This window comes from Oncorhynchus nerka, linkage group LG22, assembly GCF_034236695.1.
Source record: "Oncorhynchus nerka isolate Pitt River linkage group LG22, Oner_Uvic_2.0, whole genome shotgun sequence".
NCBI lineage: Eukaryota > Metazoa > Chordata > Actinopteri > Salmoniformes > Salmonidae > Oncorhynchus > Oncorhynchus nerka.
This window is the reverse complement of record NC_088417.1, coordinates 44,463,219-44,490,507: the sequence shown is the minus strand read 5'-3', so window position 1 is coordinate 44,490,507 and position 27,289 is coordinate 44,463,219. Positions and strand designations below refer to the sequence as shown.

General features: G+C 43.1%; 1 protein-coding gene across 1 annotated transcript in view; it reads left to right on the top strand.

Annotated features, from left to right (window-relative positions):
• The first annotated feature begins 700 nt into the window (after positions 1-700).
• The window catches only part of LOC115104535 (uncharacterized), a 30,888-nt gene continuing 4,299 nt past the window's right edge, over positions 701-27,289 (top strand). Inside the window, exons 1-6 of the mRNA XM_065006805.1 lie at positions 701-1,078; positions 1,297-1,421; positions 3,986-4,184; positions 21,351-21,543; positions 24,638-24,780; positions 26,952-27,163. Of these exons, the coding sequence (XP_064862877.1) occupies positions 941-1,078; positions 1,297-1,421; positions 3,986-4,184; positions 21,351-21,543; positions 24,638-24,780; positions 26,952-27,163 (1,010 nt within the window). The 5' untranslated portion in view covers positions 701-940. The remainder of the gene's footprint in view (positions 1,079-1,296; positions 1,422-3,985; positions 4,185-21,350; positions 21,544-24,637; positions 24,781-26,951; positions 27,164-27,289) is intronic.

Below are 27,289 nucleotides of genomic sequence, written 5' to 3'. Positions count from 1 at the left end.
GTTAGCTAACACAGTATCCAAAGAAGGGCCAGATGTATACAGAATGTTGATGTCTGTGTCGAGGTGGATCAGAAAATCACAAGCAGCAAGAGCGACACCACCCGCATTCTGGAGGCCAGGTAGTGTGCCCCCAGTGATGCGTTAGGCAGACCCCACCACCCTCTGAAGAACCCAATATTGATAAACGTCACCTTGTCCTAGAGAGATTTACACGGTTATCAAAACGTCACACCAGGGTAACCTACACAAAAGTGTTTATAAAATCTCATATGGGAAAAATTAATGGTGGAAAAACGATTGGAACAATTTCCCTGTTTGACTGCTAGGTGTTATGGGTATTATGACTCATACTGTGGTACTCTATATCACCTGTTTCCTCAAAAATGATAATGCAAATTATCTGGTCATACTCACTGTCATCAGCATATTTGGGCGTTTTTAGGCAGAACTGTGTGTAACCATGAAAAGATAATACAGTTCATTCCCTCTGTAAACCAAAACTAAATGTAAAACTAGCTAAGTAAATACTACATATCCCAATATGCAATGTGCCTCTTCCCGCAATGTAATAAATGTTTTAATAACCCGTACAGTAGGTGGCGGAAATACACCAATATGTGTAGTCTACTATCATGCCCGTAACATAGAATGTTAAAGAAGACGCAATGGGCACGTTCGTAGATTCGCTCTGGCTATCTGCTCCGATCACTCCCGTATGAGTCTGCAGCGAGCAGAATAACTGATTAATTTACGAACGCACCCAACGTAAGAGACTTCCTATTGCATAGCATGTTGGTACTTGTGTACACTGCTAAGTAATATAGCTAGGTTTTAGAGCCACCAGCAGTTATTTTGTGTCATTTCTTGAAATTATATCGATACTGCTACACTTCTATATGTACAAAACTAATTGACGGACTGAAATTTAACAAACATCGGTATGGCGGAGGGTGTCGGTAACGCAGTGAATCTTCCCCCCGGAGATCCGCAGCTCATCGGGCTCATCGTGGAACATCTCAAGAACCGAGGCCTGTTCGACGAGTTCCGAAGAGACTGCCTGGCAGATGTGGATACAAAGGTAGCTAATCTAGCTTTCAACTTTTTCTGACTAGCTATCAACGTTCCTTTTAAGCCTGCTATTTAACGTTAGCTAGCAAATAGTTTCCGCTTTATTTGTCCCACCTTGTTGTTGTTTTTGGCTTAGCTTAGCTAACTAGCTAGCCAGCTGTTTGAAATGTTGCGGCTATTGATCAATGGGTAACGTAAATGACGTGCTTCTGTCATTGTTGTCATCAGCCTGCCTACCAGAATCTACGACAGAAAGTTGACAACTTCGTCTCTACTCATTTGAACACTCAAGACTGGAACCCATCAATCAACAAAAATCAAGTGCGAAATGTGCTAAGACAAAGCGTCGTGCAGTGAGTAGCTACTATATATGATTATAATTATGCTTGTAAATGTCTAATGCATTGTAATTGTTGACAGTACATAACAATTCAATCACTTTCTCAAGCCAAAAACAGTGCCATCTGCACATGAATGATTAAGATCATGTACCCAGTCTGGATTGCAATCAGGTGTTCCTGCTAATGCCAGTATTTTTTTTATTTCACCTTTATTTAACCAGGTAAGCTAGTTGAGAACAAGTTCTCATTTACAACTACAACCTGGCCAAGATAAAGCAAAGCAGTGCGACACAAACAGCAACACAGAGTTACACATGGAATAAACAAGCATACAGTCAATAACACAATAGGAAAAAATAAAGTCTATATACAGTGTGTGCAAATGGCGTGAGGAGGTAGGCAATAAATAGGCCATAGTGGCGAAGTAATTAACACTGGAGTGATACATGAGCAGATGATGTGCAAGTAGAGATACTGGTGTGCAGAAAAGTACATAAAAACAATATGGTGATTAGGTGGGCTATTTACAGATGGGCTATGTACAGCTGCAGCGATCGGTTAGCTGCTCAGATAGCTGATGTTTAAAGTTAGTGAGGGAAATATAAGTCTCCAGCTTCAGCGATTTTTGCAATTCGTTCCAGTCACTGGCAGCAGAGAACTGGAAGGAAAGGCAGCCAAAGGTGTTGGCTTTGGGGATGACCAGTGAGATATACCTGCTGGAGCGTGTGCTACGGGTGGGTGTTGTTATCGTGACCAGTGAGCTGAGATAAGGCGGAGCTTTACCTAGCATAGATTTATAGATGACCTGGAGCCAGTGGGTCTGGCGACGAATATGTAGCGAGGGCCAGCCGACTAGAGCATACAGGTCGCAGTGGTGGGTGGTATAAGGGGTTTTGGTAACAAAAGGAATGGCACTGTGAAAGACTACATCCAGTTTGCTGAGTAGAGTATTGGAAGCTATTTTGTAGCTTGTCCACATATTCTAGGTCATAACCGTCTAGGGTAGTGATGCTAGTCGGGCGGGCGTGTGCGGGCAGCGAAAGGTTGTAAGCATGCATTTGGTTTTACTTGCATTTAAGAGTATTTGGAGGCCACAGAAGGAGTGTTTTATGGCATCGAAGCTTGTTTGGAGGTTAGTTAACACAGTGTCCAAAGACGGGCCAGATTTATACAGAATGGTGTCGTCTGCGTAGAGGTGGATATATCATTGATATATATACAGAGAAAAGAGTCAGCCTGAGAATTGAACCCTGTGGTACCCCCATAGGGGGTTCAGACAACAGGCCCTCCAATTTGACACACTGGACTCTGTCAGCGAAGTAGTTGGTGAACCAGGCGAGGCAGTCATTTGAGAAACCAAGGCTATTGAGTCTGACGATAAGAATGCAGTGATTGACAGAGTTGATGGAGTCGATGAAGATGGCTGCACAGTACTGTCTTTTATCGATGGCGGTTATGATATCGTTTAGTACCTTGAGCGTGGCTGAGGTACACCCGTATTAACTTGGCTTTCGAAGACTTTAGAGTGGCAGGGCAGGATGGATATAGGTCTATAACAGTTTGGGTCTAGAATGTCACCCCCTTTGAAGAGGGGGATAACTGCGGCAGCTTTCCAATCATTAGGGATCTCGGACGATATGAAAGAGAGGTTGAACAGACTGGTAATAGAGGTTGCAACAATGGAGGTGGATCATTTTAGAAAGAGAGGGTCCAGATTGTCTAGCTGATTTGTACGGGTTCAGGTTTTGCAGCTCTTTCAGAACAGCTGCTGTCTGGATTTGGGTGAAGGAGAAGCTGGGGAGGCTCGGGCAAGTAGCTGCGGGGGCGGAGCTGTTGACCGGGGTTGGGGTAGCTAGGAGGAAAGCATGGGCAGCCGTAGAGAAATGCTTATTGACATTTTCGATTATCATTGATTTATCGGTGGTGACCGTGTTACCTAGCCTCAGTACAGTGGACAGCTGGGAGGAGGTGCTCTTGTTCTCCATGGACTTTACAGTGTCCCAAAACATTTTGGAGTTAGAGCTACAGGATGCAAATTACTGTTTGAAAAAGATAACCTTTGCTTTCCTGACTGACTGCGTGTATTGGTTCCTGACTTCCCTGAACAGTTACATGTTGCGGGGGCTATTCGATGCTATTGCAGTCCGCCACAAGTTGTTTTTGTGCTGGTCAAGGGCAGTCAGGTCTGGATTGAACCAAGGGCTATATCTGTTCTTAGTTCTACATTTTTTGAAAGGGGCATGCTTATTTAAGATGGTGAGGAAATTACTTTTAAAGAACGACCAGGCATCCTCGACTGACGGGATGAGGTCAATATCCTTTCAGGATACCCGGGCCAGGTCGATTAGAAAGGCCTGCTCGCAGAAGTGTTTTAGGGAGCGTTTGACAGTGATGAGGGGTGGTCATTTGACCGTGGACCGATAGCAGATGCAGGCAATGAGGCTGAGATCCTGGTTGAAAACAGCAGAGGTGCATTTGGAATGCAAGTTGGTCAGGATAATATCTATGAGGGTGCCCATGTTTACAGATTTAGGGTATATGTGACAGTCATATGTATTGTCTCTGTGGTGTGTCAGGTCAGGCATGCTGGAGTCCGGAGTGGACAGAATCATCACCCAGGTGGTGGATCCCAAGCTTAACCACACCTTCAGGCCCCACATTGAGGAAGCCATTCACGACTTCCTGTCTGCTGAGAAGAAGGAGGAGGGTCCATCCAACACTCCATCAGAGACAGAACAGCAAGAGGCTCCAAGCCACACTGGACCCAAAACACCATGAGGTCAGTGTGTCACACCTGTGGTCAAGATTGCTGAAATCAACATAAACATACAAATCATGGGGAAAACTATAGGTATTGAACTATAATCTCCTCAGAATGTTTCAGGTTCTCAGTTTGTCATTTATCTTTATTTCAGGTGCAGAGAAACATCTTCTGCTAAAGGTAGACTTTTCTAGAGCTCCATCAGACGGGACAAGGAACTCCAACTTTAAAAACTAGTGTGGAGGAATCATGGCGCAAGGGCTTTGCAAGAGGTTTCCACAACTCTTAGTCATTCTTCATGTGGAGAAACCAAGCCATGGATTTTAGCTGTCAATGCTGGACATGCGTACCAACTACCAAGTCACAGGAGGAATCGTGCAAAATGACACTTTATTGTGTAGCTAGCACAATTGGCTAAATATACCATCTTTTACTTCCAGATAAAGTTGCATGAATTGCTCTGATTTAAATGGCATTTGTGGTTATTGAATTAACAATAGAATGGTCACTTTTATTTCTTAAAACCCAGAAGTAGTCATTGTTCGTAATGTTTGCTAACTGATTTTATCCCCCAATGTTTTGCCACTTTTTTGTAAATAAATGTTTTCAACAATAAATGATTTGGTAGAAATGTTTACACTGCCTTTTCATTTTTAAACTGGGTCAATAGAAAATGTGCTGTACTGGCCATGGTAAGACTTCATTGCTGAGTTAGCCTAGATTAAATTATCCATACCTCTGCTACATCTGACTATAGTCTTATTAGATTAGAATGATCTCAGCATTATTATCCAATTTGGAGCCATCCAGAGCAAAATCAGTGAGATTTCGTGAGGAGAGGGAGGTGCAATGTGTTCCTTATAGAGCACACAGTCCTGGGAAAAACCTTAGCCATAAAAGTGTGCTACAGTCTTTGCCAATTTGAGACTTGACATCTGGAGTACAACCCAGGATATGAAACTAGCTCCCAGGGGGGATCCAACAGGCTGCCTCTGACAGGTTTGTTGGCATTTCTCTGGGCAGACAGGGTGCAAGGTGATTGGCACGGTATGTTGCTGTCTCCACAGCCATGCTATATTTCTCTTGCTACCCTCGGCCATGTAGTAGAGGCTTAGCTCAATGGCCCTAAGATGCAGCCCCCAGGAAGGGGACGAGGGGCTCTGGATGAGCTGTGCAGAGTGTTCCCACCTGGCTGGGACAAAGGTTAAATTGATAGAGCTGCTTCTGTCTTTCACCACCTCGCCTTTGAGGACGTGCAGACTAGCAGGACCTCTATGCTGCATCACTGAGAACTGGCAAGCAGGTCTTTCTGTTGTCTTTTTAAAAAATATCAGATACTTCTTCGCTCTCCTGGTCTTTGTACAAGTAGTAGGATAAAAGTCAGAAGGAAATTATATATACACTCCTCTGTATTTATTTGGACAGTGAAGCTAAAACATTTATCTTGGCTCTATAATCCAGTATTTTGGATTTGAGATCAAATGTTTCATGACTACAGAATGTTACCTTTTATTTGAGGGTATTTTCATACATATGTTTTACCGTTTAGAAATGATAGCACGTTATGTATCTAGTCCCCCAATTTGAAGGTGTCTGGCATACATTTTTTAAAACAAATTTGCATATGTAGATACATGGGCACAAAGATCATACCCCCGAGACATGCTAACCACTCAATTTGACCAATAACAGTGGAGGTTAGCCTTTTTTTTGGGGGGGGGTATGATATTTATACCTATAACTTTCTCACTCAACATTATTCACGTTTCATTCAGGATTATCTGTAATCATGGGAGCATCCACATTAATGTGGAAGTGTTCAGAAACATATTCTATTCTTATTTACCATAAAAGTGACTCCAAAATGATTTACCATTTATTTCTATTAGGCACAACATAATGTGAAACACAACCAAAACAAACTGCAAACACATCCAAGTTTGTAGAGTCACAAGCTTGATGTAGTAATTTTGTGCTAGGGCTATGGGACCAAATACTACACTTTTGACCACTTATATACACATATAAGGGGAATTGCCCAAATACGTATGACACCTTCAAATGGGGGGACTAGATAAATAAAGTGCTTTCATTTCTAAACGGTAAAACATATGTATGAAAATAACATCAAAATACAAGGTGACATTCTGTACTGTCCCCTCATATGAAACATTTGATCGCAAATCCAAAATGCTGGAGTATAGCGCCAAGTGAAAAGCTTTAGCTTCACTGTCTGAAAAACACATTGGGGAGTGTAGTAGATCGATAAGGGCAAGTGGAAAGTGGATACTAGTGACATATTGGACATTGAATATAGCTAATTTGTTGGTTGCTAAGAGAAGTGACACCTAGTGAAAGCTGATCTTGTCCTGATTTTAACACCACAATTGTCAGCTGTCTGGCGTGAGTAATCAGAAAGCAGGGCGAGGAATTGAACGACCTGGCTCCGTTGCACTCTAGCTGGAAGTCTCTCGTCCTCACTCCCTCTAGTCCGTACCTGTTATGCAGGTCATAGTATGTGGTTGGGATTATCGACTAACACTCTTTGTATTAAGTCAAGTAAAGCCACTTATTACACACGCATAATACCAGTAACTCAGTTAAAAGCCATGGCAACTTACGACCAGAAGGTCTGAACACACTCGTTTTTTTATCCTGAATAGTAAAGGTCAAGTGGTGACCAAGTTGTGTTTCAGAACTCTCACAACAACTGCATCTTCCTCCCACACAATGGAGGAGTACTGTGCAGTGTACAGGGCAACACAAGGCCGTGCTGAAGCAGATGCTTTGGCAGTATCTCAAATGTAAGACAAAACCCACAAAGGGGGCATAGTGATCCAAACTAGCTAAGGGACATCATCCTCTAGCCGTTTCTCTTGAGTCTGGCTTGACATAGCTGACAAAGTATGATGTATAATTTCTGGCGAAGAACAATGTATGCAACCAATACAACAGGAAGGGGTATTAATTGGGAGATAGCTGGTCACCTGTGGGGTTCATTTTTGTGCCTCGGCTCTGGCACTGGCTACTCCCACTATTTTGTCTATACTCGGGCAACAAATCATGACATGCAATCATGGCTCCCTAATTGGAATTTTTCATATTGCATAATGATAACGATAAATTCAAAGGTTTTTAATCATATTTGTAGGACATAGCAAGTAAATAATTTATCATCAAGTGTAAAAAACTCAAATCACTCACTGATGAGAGAGGACACCAGTACAAATACAAATAAGAGCGTCTGCTAAATGACTAAAATAAATGCAAATGACACACATGGTTGAACAGTGCATTGTGTAAGGAACCAAGTGACACAGCACATTTAGCCTTAGATCTGCAGCAATTCAATTTGGGGTCCTTGGGGGGGCACAGGTAATGTGAACTTGTGTGTTCACTGCACATCTTGGGTTGGGAAGTCTCAGTTGTCGTTGCATTTGTCTTCTGGACATTATAAATCACCAGAGTTATTATTGAAAGAGGACAGAGGGGGGGTAAAGTCACCCCCCCCCCACGCCCCTCCCCTTACCCCCATTAGAGCACAGCTGCACGTTGGTCCCAGAGTTGGCTCTCAGAGGCCCAAGCCACAACAATTAAATCCCCGTTCCTCTGCAAAGCCTTAGTGCATCTGTTCATTTTATTGCCCTTCAGATTTTTATCACACATCAGTGGGGGGATTCATTACATAAAGTGGCACACTGAGGTTGCCCGATCCAGGCAAGGTCACTTTTACCACTAGGCACAAGTTCCTCAGTCTCTTCTCTCCACTTCAGCCAGGGAATATGCAGACATAATGTGTATTCAAATCTGTGGTGTAGTGATTAGGAGCAAAAAAACAGTAGAAAAGAAAATACAAAATACTAAGCTATAGTTAACTGACAAAATAAAGGAAACACTTGAGTAAATGAGGGATACAAAGTATATTGAAAGCAGGTGCTTCCACACAGGTGAGGTCCATGAGTTAATTAACATCCCATCATGGTTAGGGTCATGTTTAAAAATGCTGGGCAGGCAATTATTTTGGCTACCATGGCCATGGATGACATTGTCCCCATCCACAGGGCACAAGTGGTCACTGAATGGCTTGATGAGCATGAAAACAATGTAATATGCCAAGGCTGTCTCAGTTACCAGATCTCAACCCAACTGAACACTAGAGTGGTGCCTGAGACAGCGCTTTCCACCACCATCAACAAAACACCAAATTATGGAATTTCTCATGGAAGAATGGTGTTGCATTCCTCCAATAGAGTTCCAGACACTTGCAGAATATATGCCAAGGTGCATTGAAGCTGCTCTGGCTTGTGGTGGCCCAACACCCAATTAATTAAGAAACTTTATACTGGTGTTTCCTGTATTTTGTCAGTTACCTGTATATTGCGTTCACATTTATTTTGTTGAAATTGCATTATTTTATACTAATACTAATTGCTCAGAGAAAGAGACTTTGTTTAACAGGTAATATACAAAATTATTGGCACCCCTGTTTTCAGTACTAAAACACTCTCCCCTTGCGAGGATAAATAAAAAGCCTTTTTCTAAATTGTTTTATGAGTTGGAGAACACATTGGGAGGGATCTTAGACCATTGCTCCATACAGAATCTTTCCAGATCCTTGATATCCATCGTCTGCGTTTATGGACTGCTATCTTCAATTCAAACCACATGTTTCTGAGATTGCCATTGCGAAATGTAGATTTAGTGGTCAATTAACCATTTCTTTATTGATTTTGATGTGTGCTTGAGGTTATTGTCTTGCTGGAAGATCCACTTGCAGCCAATTATCAGCCTCCTGACACAGGCAACCAGGTTTTTGGCTAAAAGTTGATGATGCCGTTGACCTTAAGGGCCCCAGGACCAGTAGAAGCAAAATAGCCCCAGAACATCAAACATCAAACATCCACCATCATATTTTACAGTAGGTATGAGATACTTTTCTGCATATGCTTCTGTTTTTCGACACCAAACCCACCCCTGGTGTGTGTTTTAGACATTTTGGAAAAAGGCTCAGTATCGTTATCCCCACAATGGGAGAGTGCTCTAGTACTGAATTCAGCGGTGCCAATCATTTTGACCCCCATATTCTTTAGATTTGTTTTTATTGCTTGTTAAACCAAACCTCTTTCTCTGTGCAAATGTATTAGCAGAAAATAATATCATTTTCCCAAAAATGTTTTGCATACAATTTAACAGTATTTGTATGATTTATTTTACAGGCCTACAGTCTTTTTTGCACATCTTCATCAACGTTGCCAATCATTTTGGACCTGACTGTATGCATGGTGAATATGTTAGCAAATTTATGATTTCTATCATTTTTGGAAAGTTATATTTTGAAGTAATTAGTTGCGGAATAAGGACTCAATAAGGACAGGATAGCTGCTGGCTACAGTTTATATATTTTTTAAATGAGGATCAATTCATTACACAGAGAGAATTATTAGCAGGCCTATATACATATTAGGCAATTGTATTCATTGTACATTTTATTTAAAAAAATATTATGAATTCGGCCATTACAAGCACATTCTGCTGTTTTTCAGAGTGAGAAAGAAGAAAGTAAGCTCGTAACATGAGCACAGCTTGGCTATTCTATTCATCTGCAGATGTCAGCGCTGATGTAATTTCATTGATTTATCCACTTGTTTTTGGCATGAGTCTGAAGCACAATGCCCTAACAGGGCAAAGTGTATGCAACTCACATGTTTAATGTCAGGCAATGTGCAGATTTGAGTAGACGTTGTGTGTAGTGGGCCCTGTTGTCTTTTCCCACGTGCTTAGGGGCCGCTAGTAGGGGACAGGACAAATACTCTCTCTGTATGCATTGTCATGACCTACTGTATCACAGTGGAACACAAACCAGGTGCCTTCAACACTATCAGAACGTTTTATTTGAGTGTCTCACAGAGTTCATTCTCAACCCACATCTTCCATCTCTTCACTCCAATCATTTTGCCACCATATTAGTTGATTTAGAATGGGGAAAACGTACCCAGATACATTTACATTTAAGTCAATTATTTCCAAAATGCCATTCCCAAATGCCACCGTAATTCAAGAATGACCCCAATATCAAAATACAGTCTCTGGAATGCTTATCCTACATCTGCATGACCTTTTCTTTTGTGTTTAATCCATCCTCATTTAAAAGCTACTCAAATTGTGTTCATACAACATGCACGCACAAGACTTGCATTTTACAACTCATAAAACCAGTTTTACGTTTTGCATTTTTCACAACATCATCATGTGAGAGACATGGGGTACAAGAATGCACATGAACGTTGTGTGTTTGAGACAATGTGTAGGCATATGTTTCTAGGGCAGGGGTCGTTCAGTGGGGGATCAACACAAAGGTTGCCTGAAGTTGGAACTGATCTCTTTGGTTGTTTTGAAAGCTCTCTGCGAGGATGAAAGAGCTGGACAGTCACCAGTCCGAACATGGGGCCCACTATGTGTAAAACCACACACACAAACACACACACACACACACACACACACACACACACACACACACACACACACACACACACACACACACACACACACACACGAGACCTCTTCGCCCCCTTCCCAAAACAAAACAACAGCTCCCCCTCCCATCTTCAATCGCCCAGGGCCAGGGGGAGGAGACCGGAGATCACCATATCTGTGTGGCGTTACTCCACTGGGACCCTGTGATGTCATCATGGCGTGCTGCACATGATCATGCTGCCCTTGGGCTTTACTAAACTGTCACAAAGTCCAGGGGGATCGTTCACAAAAACAGGTTATGCACCCTGGGACTTTCATCCAATGTGCCAGTCTCTGCTTCAAGACAGCACGCCCTTTGGATTTTTCCCCATAACACACAAGAAGCTGTTCTGTTCGACGAACAGTTCTTCTCGCAGCAAGATAGGCACTCAATACCCTAACCGGGCAAAGTGTATGCAACTCACGACTCTCCTGTGAGGAGTAGGGAGGCAGGTGAAATGTCGCTATGATTAAGGGCTGGTTAACATGTGATGATGAAAGGACCGTAGGTAAGAATGCTGGATTTGGCCAAAGCACTGCCTTAGATCCATCTTCTGTTAAAGTGAGTAATGAAGGTTGGGTAGAAAGCGCATGTACTGTAATTCTCTAACACGCTTGGCTGAAACCATAGCCAATAGAACGGCAGTCTTGACTGAGAGCTCCCATAGCTCAAGTGAAGACAGGCTCAAATGGTGGAGTCATAAATGATCGTAGGACAACATCTACCTCCCATGAGGATACTGAAGGAGCCTTGGGTGGCCGTAGCCTGAGAGCACCTTTCATGAATTGCGATACTAGAGGGTGTGCCTGTAGTAATGCATCCGCAATCTGGTCATGATCCATAGAGATGGCTGCCGTACACACTTTCATTTGTAGATGGGGACTTCCCTGCAGCCATAAGCTCCTGGAGGAAAGTCAAAATGACAGAAATTGGGCAGGAAGTTAACAATTCTGCATGGTCGACACACCACTTCCTGAACACATTTCCCTTGTAGGAATACAGGGTTTGCGTAGAGGATGCCTTGGCTGCCTAAATCGTATCCATTACCAAAGAGAACAACCCTGCAGCTACAAGGCAGTTACTTTCAGGGGCCACATCCACAACTTCAGTATGCTGGTTTGGGGTGCCAACGCTTGCCGTCCGCTTGTGACATGAGGTCCGCTCGAAGCGGGAGTTCCCATGGTTGGGAGGTTGTCAGCTGTACAAGGTCTGAAAACGAGTGATGCTGTGGCCTATGTGAAGCAACAAGCATAACTTACACACTCTCAAGACTGATCTTCTTCGAGACCCGAGGGAGCAAGGACATTGGTGGAAACGCATACAGCAGCCCCCTTGGCCATCTGTGTGATATGGCATCTCCCCAAGTGGGCCTCCAGGACCCTTGGAGAACTGCATAGGACAATGGGTTGAATCTTGCGATGCAAACAGATCGGTGACGTCCATTCTGAATCGCGCCCAGATCCTCTCCACTACAGAGGAAGAAGGCCTCCTCTGGAGAAGACGGTCTGCTGCCTGATTCTCCACCCCTGGCAGGTGTATTGCTCTCAGGTGTCTGTTTGCCCAAAGCAGTAGCTCCTTTGCTAGTGCAGTGTCATTGACCTCAATCCTTCCCGGGTGGTTGATGTGTGCAACCACGGTTGTGTTGTCTGTCCATATCAGTGAATGTTGCCTTCTCAATACTGGGAGGAAGTGCCAGAGTGCAAGGTGAACCACCTTGAGCTCCAGTACATTGATGTGAGCCATTGTCCATGGTGCTGACCATACACCATGGACCCCAGACTACTCCCCATCCCTGTAGGGAGGCTCTGTGTCGAAAGACTCGGTTGTGAACTGGGCATAGGAGAACTCCACTGGGACTTTGATGTGCTAGGCACCACCATTGCTCTCCAGTAACTCATTGAAATTGTCAGATTTTTGTGTTTGTCCCTTTTGGGACATAGATTATGTCTGTTGTACCAGCATTGTATTGGCCACATGTGGAGCAAGCCCAATGGTACAACATGGACTGCAGCAGCTTGGAGGCCTAGGAGCCTCTGACTCTATAGTGCTGACACCTGTTTTTTTTTCAGTTTGAATGTCAAAAGACAATTTGTCAAAGATACCACTCTTTCTGGAGACTGTTGCTCACATGATTTGAGCTTACAGTGTCAAGGCCAGGAAGTGGACACACTGAGTATGGACCAGAGAGCTCTTTTCCAAGTTCATTGTTAGTCCCAACTCAGAGAGGTCATGTGAGATCATGGATGTGTGTGCCAAAGCTTGGTTTTGTGACCCTGCAAATACACTATATATACATAAAGGTATTTGGATACCCGTTCAAATGAGTGGATTCGGCTATTTCAGCCACACTAGTGGCTGACAGGTGTATAAAATCGAGCACACGGCCATGCAATCTCCATAGACAAACACTGGCAGTAGAATGGCCTTACTGAAGAGCTCAGTGACTTTCAACACGGCACCGTCATACGATACCACCTTTCCAACAAGTCAGTTCATCAAATTTCTGCACTGCTAGAGCTGCCCCAGTCAACTGTAAGTGCTGTTATTGTGAAATGGAAATGTCTAGGAGCAACAACGGCTCAGCCGCAAAGTGGTAGGAAACACAAGCTCACAGAATGGGACTGGCGTGTGCTGAAGCGCATAGCGTGTAAACATTGTCTGTTCTCAGTTGCTACACTCACTACCAAGTTCCAAACTGCCTCTGGAAGCAATGTCAGCACAATAACTGTTCATCGGGAGCTTTATGAAATGGGTTTCCATGGCCGAGCAGCCTCACACAAGCCTAAGATCACCATGCTCAATGCCAAGCGTCGGCTGGAGTGGTGTAAAACTCGCTGCCATTGGACTCTGGAGCAGTGGAAACGCGTTCTCTGGAGTGATGAATCACGCTTCACCATCTGGCAGTCTGACGGACGAATCTGGGTTTGGTGGATGCCAAGAGAACGCTACCTGCCCCAATGTATACTGACAACTGTAAAGTTTGGTGGAGGAGGAATAATGGTCTGGGGCTGTTTTTCATGGTTCAGGCTAGGCCCCTTAGTTCCAGTGAAGGGAAATCTTAACGCTACAGCTTACAATGACATTCTAGATGACTCTGTGCTTCCAACTTTGTGGCAACAGTTTGGAGAAGGCCCTTTCCTGTTCCAGCATGACAATACCGTGTGCACAAAGCGAGGTCCATACAGAAATGGTTTGTCGAGATCGGTGTGGAAGAACATGACAAGCCTGCACAGACCCCTGTATAATAGCAGGAAACTTGCTTTAAAACGGCAACATTTTCTCATAGACTCGTGAGGAAATTTGAAGAATAGCATTAGAAAACTGCACAGAAGGTGTGTGCAAATGTGTAAAAAACGTTTTACGTTTTCCAGGGGCCCAAATGCGGTAGTCCTGCCCTGCGTTGGGCCCTGGGGAAGGCCTGCCTGGCCCTGCAGCCTGTACTCTTTTCTTAGCCTGGTAAAGTGAGTTTATTTGAACAGCAGCAGCAACCCTCCTAAACCCAAACTTATACTACCCTTCTGAGAAGCCTGCTCCTTTTCTTGGCAGCATGCAGGGTCTGTTAAATGTGCCCTGACGTAAGAGGCTGAGACCATCGTTGCTTTCCTCTGACAGTTCAGATTCACTCTGCAGAGTCAGCATCTGCTGCCACCAGAGACCCGAGACCGGCTCCATTAGGCCCACTGCCTGAGAGCAGCACACCCACAGCACACCACCCCTTAACCACACCGTCAACAGTGTGGTTAATCCTATGTGATTGTGTTGCCACAGCTAATGAGGACTTATGCATGTAGGTCTGGAAAAGCAGGCTATTCAATACCTTCAGCATGAAGTAATTTTGTTTAATCTGACTCCAGAGCGCTTACACAGGTTTTACATGTGGTGGTATCGGTATTACACAAGAGACATATGATGTCGACTGTTTTGAGGACCACATTCTTTGGATGTGTTGGGTGAGAGTCAGAAGGGTAAACAGCATACATTTACTACCGAACAACAGAGTACAGCCAGTATCCCTGTATCGGTTACCTGCATATGGGAAAAATGGAATTGGACTATTTCACAATCATGATTGCACACAGAGAAATATTATTGTGGGAAAAACTGCGGCTGAGCAAAACCAGAGGTTTCAGATATTCTCTCTTCCAACACTTCAGATTAAAAAAACTGATTTCAAGCAGAGGTCTTAGAAAAACAGAACACTAGGGTAGTAATTAGCCAAAAACATGGTCAATAGCTTTAGAATGTTACAACTTTTACTTGTTGATAAACCAAACATTGTATTCTTCCAACTCCCTGCTCATAACTCATCCATTGTAGGGTTATATTGTCTCAAAGTAAGGAACAACCAACCACATTCCATGACAACGCATAGCTATGATTATGTGGTCCTTGTAGTCCACTTCATGGTTGATTGTCATCACCCCTGCCTGACATGCAGTATATAGAGTGCATCCGGAAAAGTATTCAGACCCCTTGACTTTTTCCACATTTTGTTACGATTAAATTGTTTGTTTTTCTCATCAATCTACACATAATACCCGATAATGGCAAAACAAAACCAGAAATGTTTGCAAATGTTAAAAAAACAACCTAAAAAAAACCTGAAATGTCACATTTACATAAGTATTCAGACCCTTTACTTACTTTGTTAAAGCACCTTTGGCAGCGATTACAGCCTCAAATCTTCTTGGGTAGGACGCAACAAGTTTGGCACACTTGTATTTGGGGAGTTTCTCCCATTCTTCTCTGCAGATCCTCTCATGTTCTGATCAAGGATCTTTCTATGCTTTGCTCCGTTCATCTTTCCCTCAATCCTGACTAGTCTCCCAGTCCCTGCCGGTGAAAAACATACCCACAGCATGATGCTGCCACCACCATGCCTCACCGTAGGGATGGTGCCAGGTTTCCTCCATTCTGGCCAAATAGTTTAATCTTGGTTTCATCAGACCAGTGAATCTTGTTTCTCATGGTCTGAGTCCTTTGGGTGCCTTTTAGCAGACTCCAAGTGGGCTGTCATGTGTCTTTTACTGAGGAGTGGCTTCCGTCTGGCTCTCGACCATAAAGGCATGATTGGTGGTGCGCTTCAGAGATGGTTGTCCTTCTGGAAGGCTCTACCATCTTCACAGAGGAACTCTGGAGCTCTATCAGAGTGACCATCGGGTTCTTGGTCACCTCCCTGACCAAGGCCTTTCTCCCCAGCTCTAGGAAGAGTCTTGGTGGTTCCAAACTTCTTCCATTTAAGAATGATGGAGGCCACTGTGTTCTTGGGGACCTTCAATGCTCCAGAAATGTTTTGGTACCCTCCCCAGATTTGTGCCTGGACACAATCCTGTCTCAGAGCTCTACAGACAATTCCACCGACCTCATGGCTTGGTTTTTGCTCTGACATTATATAAACATATAAACGTACCTTTCCAAATCATGTCCAATCAATTTAATTTACTACAACTCCAATAAAATTGTAGAAACATCTCAAAGATGAGCAATGGAAACAGGATGCACCTGAGCTCAATTTTGAGTCTCATAGCAAAGGGTCTGAATACTTATGTAAATAAAAAATAAAATATTTTTTTTATATACATTTGCAAAACCTGTTTTCGCTTTGTCATTATGAGGTATTGTATGTAGAGTGATGATTTTGTTTTTTTATTTCATCAATTTTAGAATAAGGCTGAAATTTAACTAAATGTGGAAAAAGTAATTGGGTCTGAATACTTTCCGAATGTACTGTATGTCCCTATTTGACTGTTCTTCAGTGTCACTTATGCTCCTGGCGCCGTTGTGGCACTGAACACTTTCACTAAGGATGTTTAGAGAGTGATATGTCTATGCTATGTAAACACTTGAGCTGTTGTTAATAAAGTAAATATCGGTATATTCAACAGCCGAAACATTCAGCACCCACGCTATTGAGGGAATGAATTAAACTCGGCTTAACTGGAGTTGTGTAATCAGCTTGCGAAATTCTTTCAACCCTAAACCATTTACAGCCATTTCAGAGGGCCAACATTTGACCATATTTGGCCATGGAGGAACATACATATTTGGAGAGAGGGTGAAAGCCGTTGCTGAACTAGCCTTCTGCTGGGAGACAGATAGCTTCTCATCCTGTCCCATTACTGGATCTCACCCATTCTGTAACATTAATATTAGCCTAACTAAATGTAACAGTATAACTTTAGACCGTCCCCTCGCCCATACCCGGGCGCGAACCAGGGACCCTCTGCACACATCAACAACAGTCACCCACGAAGCATCGTTACCCAGCGCTCCACAAAAGCCGCGGCCCTTGCAGAGCAAGGGGAACTACTACTTCAAGGTCTCAGAGTAAGTGACGTCACCGATTGAAACGCTATTTAGCGCGTACCTCCGCTAACTAAGCTAGCCGTTTCACATCCGTTACATAAACACTGGGGCCTTCCCTAGGGCCCTGCTACTACTGAGGGAAGTATGCCATTATTCCCCGACCTCAGCCGTGAATGATAGATGCTTTGTAAACCTCAGACACCCCCCCCCCCCTCTCCTTACCAGGCAGCTGGGAGTAATGCTAATGATATTAACTAAGCCAATTGGAGTTCTCCAAACAAACACATTGGACGTCTCAAATTAAGCACCTTACTGCTGAAAGCAAAGACAAATTGTTTTGAAATGTGTCTATGACGTCTGAGTTGAAGATGCTGGTTGTGGGCATTTCTGTGGTCCCCTGTAACTCAGTTGGCAGCGCCAAGATAGTGGGTTCGATTTCCAGGACCACCCATACATAAAATGTATGCATGAATGACTACGTCGCTTTGGATGAAAGCGTCTGCTGAATGTGAAAATATAAAAGCAACCATTTTAAAGATTTTACTGAGTTACAGTTCATGTATGGCAAGCAGCCAATTGAAAACAATTAATTAGGCCCTAATCTATGGATTTCACAACTCGGAATACAGATATGCATCTAGTGTTGGTCACAGATACCTTTAAAAAAAAAACTAGGGGCGTGGATCAGAAAAACAGTCCGTATCTGGTGTGACCACCATTTGTCTCATGCAGCATGACATCTCCTTCGCATAGAGTTGATCAGGCTGTTGATTGTGGCCTGTGGAATGTTGTCCTACTCCTCTTCAATGGCTGTGCAAAGTTGCTGGATATGGGCAGGAACTGGAACACGCTGTTGAACACGTCGATTCAGAGCATCCCAAACATGCTCAATGGGTGACATGTCGGATGAGTATGCAGGCCATGGAAGAACTGGGACATGTTCAGCTTCCAGGAATTGTGTACAGAGCCTTGTGACATGGGGCCGTGCATTATCATGCTGAAATATGAGGTGATGGCAGCGGATGAATAGCACGACAATGGGCCTCAGGATCTCATCACGATATCTCTGTACATTCAAATTGCCACCGATAAAATGCAATTGTGTTCATTGTGCATAGCTTATGCCTGCCCATATCATAACCCCACTGCCACCATGGGGCACTCTGTTCACAACGTTGACATCAGCAAACCGCTCACCCACACAACACCATACACACTGTCTGCCATCTGCCCAGTACAGTTGAAACCGGGATAAATCCGTGAAGAGCACGCTTCTCCAGTCTACCAGTGGCCATCGAAGGTGAGCATTTTCCCACTGAAGTCAGTTACGACACCGAACTGCAGTCAGGTCAAGACCCTGGTGAGGACGACAAGCACACAGATGAGCTTCCCTGAGACGGTTTCTGACAGTTTGTGCAGAAATTCTTTGGTTGTGCAAGCCCAAGGTTTCATCAGCTGTCCGGCTGGCTGGTCTCAGACCATCCCGCAGGAGAAGAAGCCAGATGTGTAGGTCCTGGGCTGCCCTGATTACAAGTTGTCTACGGTTGAGAGGCCAGTTGGACGTACTGCCAAATTCTCTAAAACAATGTTGGAGGTGGCTTATGGTAAAGAAATGAACATTCAATTATCTAGCAACAGCTCTGGTGAATATTCCTGCGGTCAGCATTCCAATTGCACACTCCCTCAAAACTTGAGACATCTGTGGCATTGTGTTGTGTGTCAAAACTGCACATTTTAAAGTGGCCTTTAATTATTCCCACCACAAGGTGCACCTGTGTAATGATCATCCTGTTTAATCAGCTTCTTGATATGTCACACCTGTCAGGTGGATGGATTATCTTGGCAAAGGAGAAATGCTCACGAACAGGGATGTAACCAAATTTGTGTACAAAATTTGTGAGAAATACGTTTTTTGTGCTTATGGACAATTTCTGGGACATTTTATTTTAGCTCATGAAACATGGGACTAACACTTACCTGTTGCCTTTATATTTTTATTCCGTATATACTGTATATACACATTTCTAAACTGTACCGGAAGAGATTGAATTGTCACTCAAGTGACTTCAAGAGTCCGCTTTAAGGTACAGTGGTTTCAGAAAGTATTCACACCCCTTGACTTAGATTGATATTTGTTTGTCTTTTGTCACTGGCCTACACACAATACTCTATAATTCCTCATTCAAAGTGGAATTATGTTTTTCGAAAATGTTCCTAATTAATACCAAAAATAAATAAAAAGCTGAAATGTCTTGAGTCAATGAGTATTCAACCCCTTTGTTATGGCAAGCCTAAATATGTTCAGGAGTAAACATGTGCTTAACAACTCACATCATAAGTTGTAATGGCTCAATGTGTACAATAATAGTGTTTAACATTCATTTTGAATGACTACCTAATCTCTGTACACCCACACATACAATTATCTGTAAGGTCCCTCAGTCAAAGCGTGCATTTCAAACACAGATTCAACCACAGAGACCAGTGAGGTTTTCCAGTGCTGGAAAGAAGGGCACCTATTGGTAGATGGGTAAAAAAAAAGCAGATATTGAATATCCCCTTGAGCATGGTGAAGTTATTAATTACTTTTTGGATGGTTTATCGATACACCCAGTCACTACAAAGATACAGATACTCAGTTGCCAGAAAAGAAGGAAACTGCTCAGGGATTTCACAATGAGGCTAATGGTGACTTTAAAACAGTTACAGAGTTACACGGCTGTGATAAGAGAAAACTAAGGATGGATCCACAACATTGTAGTTACTCCACAATACTAACCTAATTGACAGCCTGAAATGAAGGAAGCCTGTACAACAAGGCACTAAAGTAATACTGCAAAAGAAATTGCAAAGCAATTCCATTTTTTGTCCTGAATACAAAGTGTTATGTTTGGGACAAATCCAATACAACACATTACCGAGAACCACTCTCCATATTTTCAAGCATAGTGGTGGCTGCATCATGTTATGGGTATGCTTGTAATTGTTAATGACTGGGGCATTTATCAGGATAAAAAAATAAACAGAATGCAGCTAAGCACAGGTAAAATCCTCGAGTGAAAATCTGGTTCAGTCTGCTTTCCACCAGATAATGGGAGATTAATTCACTTTTCAGCAGGACAATAACTACAAATGTTAGAATTTGTCTGCCACTGACAGAGTATTTTTTGGGATTGTAAACCCATTTTAATCCCACTTTGTAACACAACAAAGGTGTGTGAATACTTTCTGATGGCCTCCTGAAGTGTGCCTCTGACACACAGTGCCAATATAAGGATGACAGGGGATATGTTTGGCTTGGCACTGAGCCCTGGTAATGGCATCGGATTCTCTCTCACCTCATGTTCCTTTGGGATCCTTTGGCACTATAGGCCACTTTGTCACATTCTGTTTTCCATGGTATGTACTATGCCTCTCATGCAGTTGTAACCTTTAGGCAAGACAGCAAGATATTTCCCACAAATCACTGCCCAGCCTATGGGAACTAAGGCTCCTGACTTCCACTCAACTATTTTGAATAGCACCACTTCACAGTACACACCCCCCCATTGACTATCTCTCCGTGAAACACTCAAAACTAAGTGACATTTTTCTGGAGTATTGCAAAACTGATCCCTCGAGCATGTCCCTCATGAAGGATACTACTTTGCAGTTGCCTACCGCCACACTGGCTGTCACGGCACGCTGACATTCTCTTACCCCCGTTAGCTGCCAGATTAATTGAGGCTAGAAGTGATAATCCCATCAGTGTAACTGATTTACAATGTGCTTAGGTTCTTTGGGGGTAAGGGACATTGCTTTCCTGTGCCACTGTATACATTCAGGCAATGGCAATAACATGTGTCCTAGTAGTCCACAAGCCTTTGTTATCCATGTCTATGTGCATGCACACTCTTCAAGAAACTACATTTCAACATTTTATTCTGTCTTTTTCAAATGCCACCTCAACAGCAGTAACTACTAGCCTCCATTGTTATTACAAACAACTCAGCATCTGAAAAACCCAACTCCACCCTTACTTTGTAGTTTCACATCACATAATTCAAAACCATAAATGCATCACTGCGTTGTAATATGAAATATATTACAGCCTTTGACTTCAATACTTCCTCCAATTCTTTAGTACAGTATGGCGAAATGTTATTGAACACAGGTCATTTAAACTTTGGCCGTGGATGCCTGACATGTGATTGGTCGGCAGCCACATACGACAGCACCTGTTTAGCGCCTTCATTAAAACTGACATAAGAGTTGAGGGAAATATAGGCAGCATCCATTCCCCCGCAATGCTCGTTTTGATTCACGTCTCTACTGGAAAGTTATCCATTTAGTTGAATTTAATACATTTAAAAAATAAAATAAAATATTCAAAATGCTATTTTCTTTTTGGAGTGTATTAGTGCGAATGGAGATGCTACTTAAATTTTCTTTGGCGGTCTTTCTTTGTATAGCCTTTCAGCAAGTAAAGGCGACCGACCCAAACGAACTTCACGAAACTCCTCAAGAGAAACAATTGAACCATCAGAAAAGACGACTCTCACTGCAAAACACAGGTATGTTGGCTAAATGTTGCTTGTAGGCTATAGCTACTGCCTCGTACTTGTATGTCTGAAATGCGGATTATACATTCACCAGATAGTCTAGTTTCACACGTTTTCATAAAATGGTGTGCACAATGCCCTTGTGACTCTCCGGTCGTATTCTTTTTAGGCCACATGAAACTATTTCACTGTGAATGAAAGTTTTTACAAAATGATGCTCCCCGAAATGACCTGTGTTAGAATTTGGTTTTATAGTGTCGTCCTACGCAGGTACGCAGTGATCTCGAGTTCTGTCACTTCACTGTAATTCAATGCGCCAAGTGACCAACTCTTATCCAAGCACATTCCCGTTGAAATGCCAACACAAGCTCTGACAGCAAGCTGTTCTTACCCCCGGCGCAGCCACACACCACCGTGAATATGTTGACGACGACTTTTTTTAATACCCTGGGTTTATGTAATCATTCAATGTAATGACGCGGGGACATGCAAAACTCGCGAATCGTGGTTCCACGTGCCTAGTCTTCAGCAGTGTTTATTTAGTTTTTGCAGGGTATAGGCGCAGTGGCGATTTTTAGCATGTAAATCTTGGTGCTCCTATTTTCTGCTGGCCTGCCCCACCACGACAAAGCAATAATTTTAGGCTGAAACACCTGCATTTTGGAGCTGCCTGTTTTGCAAGCAGCTTTATTAACTCAATTATATATTTTTTACATTGTTTACAAACTGATGTGACATGCTTTCAAAAAATGTAGCACTAAGAGATATGGCCCTTGGTTCACCTCAGACTTGACTGCCCTTGACCAGCACAAAAACATCCTGTGGCGTTCTGCATTTTAGCATCGAATAGCCCCCGCGATATGTAACTTTTCAGTCAAGTCAGGGACCAATATACAATGTCAGTTAGGAAAGCTAAGGCTAGTGTTTTTCAAACAAATTTGCATCCTGTAGCACTAATTCCAAAAAGTTTTGGGACACTAAAGTCCATGGAGAATAAGAGCACCTCCTCCCAGCTGCCCACTGCACTGAGGCTAGGATACACTGTCACCACCGATAACTCTACGATCTGCAGCAACTTGACCTCTTTCGTATTGTCTGAGATCCCCATAGATTAGAAAGCTGCCACGGTCATTCAAAGGGGAAGACACTCTAGGCCCAATGTTAGACCTATATCCGCCCTACCTTTCTAAAATCTTTGAACGCCAAATTAACAGATCACCGACCATTTCAAATCCCACCGTACCTTCTCCACTATGCAATCTGGTTTCTGAGCTGGTCATGGGTGCACCTCAGCCACGCTCAAGGTCCTAAAGGATATCATAACTGCCATCGATAAGAGTACTGTGCAGCAGTCTTCATCGACCTGGCCAATGCTTTCGACACTGTCAATCACCTCATTCTTATCGGCAGACTCAATAGCCTTGGTTTCTCAAATGCCCCGCCTGGTTCACCAACTACTTCTCTGATAGAGTTCAGTGTGTCAAATCGGAGGGCCTGTTGTCTGGACCTCTGGCAGTCTCTGTGGGAGTGCCACAGGGTTCAATTCTCGGGCCGACTCTTCTCTGTATACATCAGTGATGTCGCTCTTGCTGCTGGTGTTTCTCTGATCCACCTCTACGCAGACGACACCATTCTGTATACATCTGGCCTTTTGGACACTGTTTACAAACCTCCAAAGAGCTTCAATGCCAAACATTCCTTCCATGGCCTCCAACTGCTTTTAAATGCTAGTAAAACTAAATGTATGCTCTTCAACCGATTGCTGCCTGCCCGACTAGCATCACTACTCTGGACGGTTCTGACTTTTATGTGGACAAATACCTGTGTCTGGTTAGACTAAACTCTCCTTCCAGACTCGCATTAAGCATCTCCAATCCCAAATTAAATCTAGAATTGGCTTCCTATTTCGCAAAACAAAGCATCCTTCACTCATGCTGCCAAACATACCCTCGTAAAACTGACTATCCTACTGCTCTTTGGCTACGTCATTTACAAAATAGCCTCCAACACTCTACTCAGCAAATTGGATGTTAGTCTATCACGGTGCCATCTGCTTTGTCACCAAAGCGCCATATACTACCCACCACTTCGGCCTGTATGTTCTCGTTGGCTGGCCCTCGCTACATTTGTCGTCAAACCCACTGGCACCAGGTCATTTAAGTCTTTTGCTAGGTGAAGCTCCACCTTATCTCAGCTCACTGGTCACCATAGCAACGCCCACCTGTAGCACACGCTCCAGCAGGTATATTTCACTGGTCACCCCCAAAACCAACTCCTCCTCTGGCTGCCTTTCCTTACAGTTTTCTGCTGCCAATGACTGGAATGAATTGCAAAAGTCGCTGGAGTCTAACTTTAAGCATTGCCGATCACTGTACCTGTACACAGCCCATCTGAAAATAGCACACCCAACTACCTCATCCCCATATTATTTATATTGGTGTTTTGCACCCCAGTATCTCTACTTGCACATCTATCACTCCATTGTTTAATTGCTAAATTGTAATTATTTCACCACTGGCCTATTTATTGCCTTACCTCCCTGATCTTACTACACTTGCACAGTCTATATAGATTTTTCTATTGTTATTGACTGTACATTTGTTTATCCCATGTGTAACGTTTGTTTGTTGTGCTATCTTGGCTAGGTTGCAGTTGTAAATGAGATTGTTCTGACCAACCTGGTTAAATAAATTTATCCAAATGTATTAATGCCAAAATTACATGCAAAACAGGCAAGCCACCCTTTATTTTTTTATTTTTTTGCAAAGAATGTGCCTGCCCTGAATGACGGATCGCCACTGTATAGGAGGGACCCATTTTTCTTTGTCTCTAGGGCGGCAGGACGAGTCCTGACAGCACTAGTCTAACCCCGAAACATTTTAAATACTTTTACAATATTACATCTCCACAGTTGGTTGTATAATTTGTAAGAGGATTATTCTTTACTGAAAAAGCAGCAGTCATATTTGGAGGACTTTTCAATGATTCCCTAGGAACCAGCACATTGACACAAGATCGACTGTTGCATTATTATTATTCTTCTCTTCTGAAGAGACCACAAACATGCTTGCCACCCTCCTGTTTAGTAACATGTTCCCTCCATCAGCGGAGATCCAGCACTGTCTGGTGAATGCTGGGGATGTGGGCTGTGGCATGTTCGAATGTTTCAACAACAACTCCTGTGAAATACGAGGCCTACATGAGATCTGCGTGACATTTCTGCACAATGCCGGCAAGTTTGACTCCAAGGTATTCCACTTCTCCTAAACCGCTGTGCTGCTGTCATTGAGGGGTTTCCACAAATGCTCTCCACTCTTAGAAAAGGGGGTCCAAAAGGTTTTTTCATCTGTCCCCGTAGGAAAAAATCAATAAAATTTGGGGTCCATGTTGAACCCGCTATAGAAAGGCTTCTCCTATGGGGACAGCTGAAGAACCTCTTGGTTCTAGATAGCACCTTTTTTCTAAGTGTACTACAGCCAGTACATCCTTTATGTAACTGTATGAACATGTTTAGTATGTTATAGAACAACTTGGAAAATGATACCTAATGATGTGACTATTCTGGAATTTGGTGTAACAATTTACATCTTTGTAAAAATATAGTTTTAGCTTATCATAATGCATCTTTGCAAATTAGCTACAACATGCAGTTGAAGTCATTTTCACAATTCCTGACATTTAATCCTAGTAAAAAAAATTAGGCTCACCACTTGATTTTGAGAATGTGTCAAAATAATAGTGGAGAAAATTATCTATTGGCTTTTATTTCTTTCATCACATTCCCAGTGGGTCAGAATTTTACATACACTCAATTAGTATTTGGTAGCATTGCCTTTAAATTGTTGAACTTGGGTCAAACGTTTCGGGTAGCCTTCCACAAGCTTCCCACAATAAGTTGGGTGAAATGTGGCCCATTCCTCCTGACAGAGCTGGTGTAACTGAGTCAGGTTTGTAGGCCTCCTTGCTCGCACACACTTTTTCAGTTCTGCCCACAAATGTTCTATGGGATTGAGGTCAGGGCTTTGTGACTGCCACTCCAATAGCTTGACTTTGTTGTCCTTAAGCCATTTTGCTACAACTTTGGAAGTATGCTTGGGGTCATTGTCCATTTGGAAGACCCATTTGCGACCAAGCGTTAACTTCCTGACTGATGTCTTGAGATGTTGCTTCAACATAGCCACATTTTCCTTCATTATCCCATCTCTTTTGTGAAGTGCACCAGTCCCTCCTGCAGCAAAGCCTGCCACACCTGTGCTTCACGGTTGGGATGGTGTTCGGCTTGCAAGCATCCCCCTTTCTCCTCCAAACATAACGATGGTCATTATGGCTAAATAGTTTTATTTTTGTTTCATCAGACCAGAGGACATTTCTCCAAATAGGACAATCTTTGTCCCCATGTGCAACTGCAAACTGTAGTCTGGCTTTTTTTTATGGTGGTCTTGCTGAGCGGCCTTTCAGGTTATTTCAATATAGGACTCGTTTTACTGTGGATGCAGATACTTTTGTACCCGTTTCCTCCAGCATCTTCCCAAGGGCCTTTGCTGTTCTGGGATTGATTTTGCACATTTCGCACCATCTCTAGGAGACAGAGCGGTATGACTGCTGCGTGGTCCCATGGTGTTTATACTTCTGTACTGATGAATGTGGTACCTTCAGGCGTTTGGAAATTGCTCCCAAGGATGAACCAGACTTGTGGAGGTCTACAATTTTATTTTTTGAGGTCTTGGCTGATTTCTTTTTTTCCCCCCATGATGTTAAGCAAAGAGGCACAGAGTTTGAAAGTAGGCCTTGAAATACAGCCACAGGTACACCTCCTATTGACTCATTATGTCAATTATCCTATCAGAAGGTTCTGAAGCCATGCCATAATTTTCTGGTTTTTCCAAGCTGTTTAAAGGCACAGTCAACTTGGTGTATGCAAACTTCTGACCCACTGGAATTGTGATACAGTGAAATAACCTGTCTAAACAATTTGTTGGAACAATGACTTGTCATGCACAAAGTAGATGGCCTAACTGACTTGTCAAAACTATAGTTTTGTTAACAAGAAATGTGTGGAGTGGTTGAAAGATGTGTTTTAATGACTCCAACATAAATGTGTGAACTTTCGACTTCAACTGTATCTAATTAGTAGGGGTGTTGCCAAAGTTCTGTTCTGTCTCAAACAGTTTTGACTGCTTGGAACTTTCGTAAATTAAGATTCTCCTCCCGAACGTTCTGATCGTAAAATGATTACCAACTTTACCATCTTCATGTAAAAATTCAACTGCTATTGGGTAAACTATATCTACTTGAAAATAAAGTTGAACACCTCCTTCCTAAAATGTAGTGACTTTTTTTGTCCATAATTGTAGGTTACATGATACAATTATTGTGCCAGCCCTGAGATGACGTGTCAGCTGTTATGTTGAACTCTGTAGGGGAAGTCCTTCATCAAGGATGCCCTGAAGTGCATGGCCCACAGCCTGAGGCACAGGTTCAGCTGTGTGAGCAGGAAGTGCCTGGCAGTGAAGGAGATGATGATCCACCTGCAGAGAGAGTGCTACGTCAAACACAACCTTTGTTCCGCCATCCAGGAGAACATCAATGTCATGGTGGAGATGATCCACTTCCAGGACCTCTTCCCCAAAGGGTGAGCATGAGGCCTTTTTCCATTTCATACTAAACTCTGTGTAGGGTGTTTCCAGACTCCACATGATCTGATATTCAAATACTGTAGTAGTCTGCAGTCAGAAATATAATTTTTCCTCCTACCTCA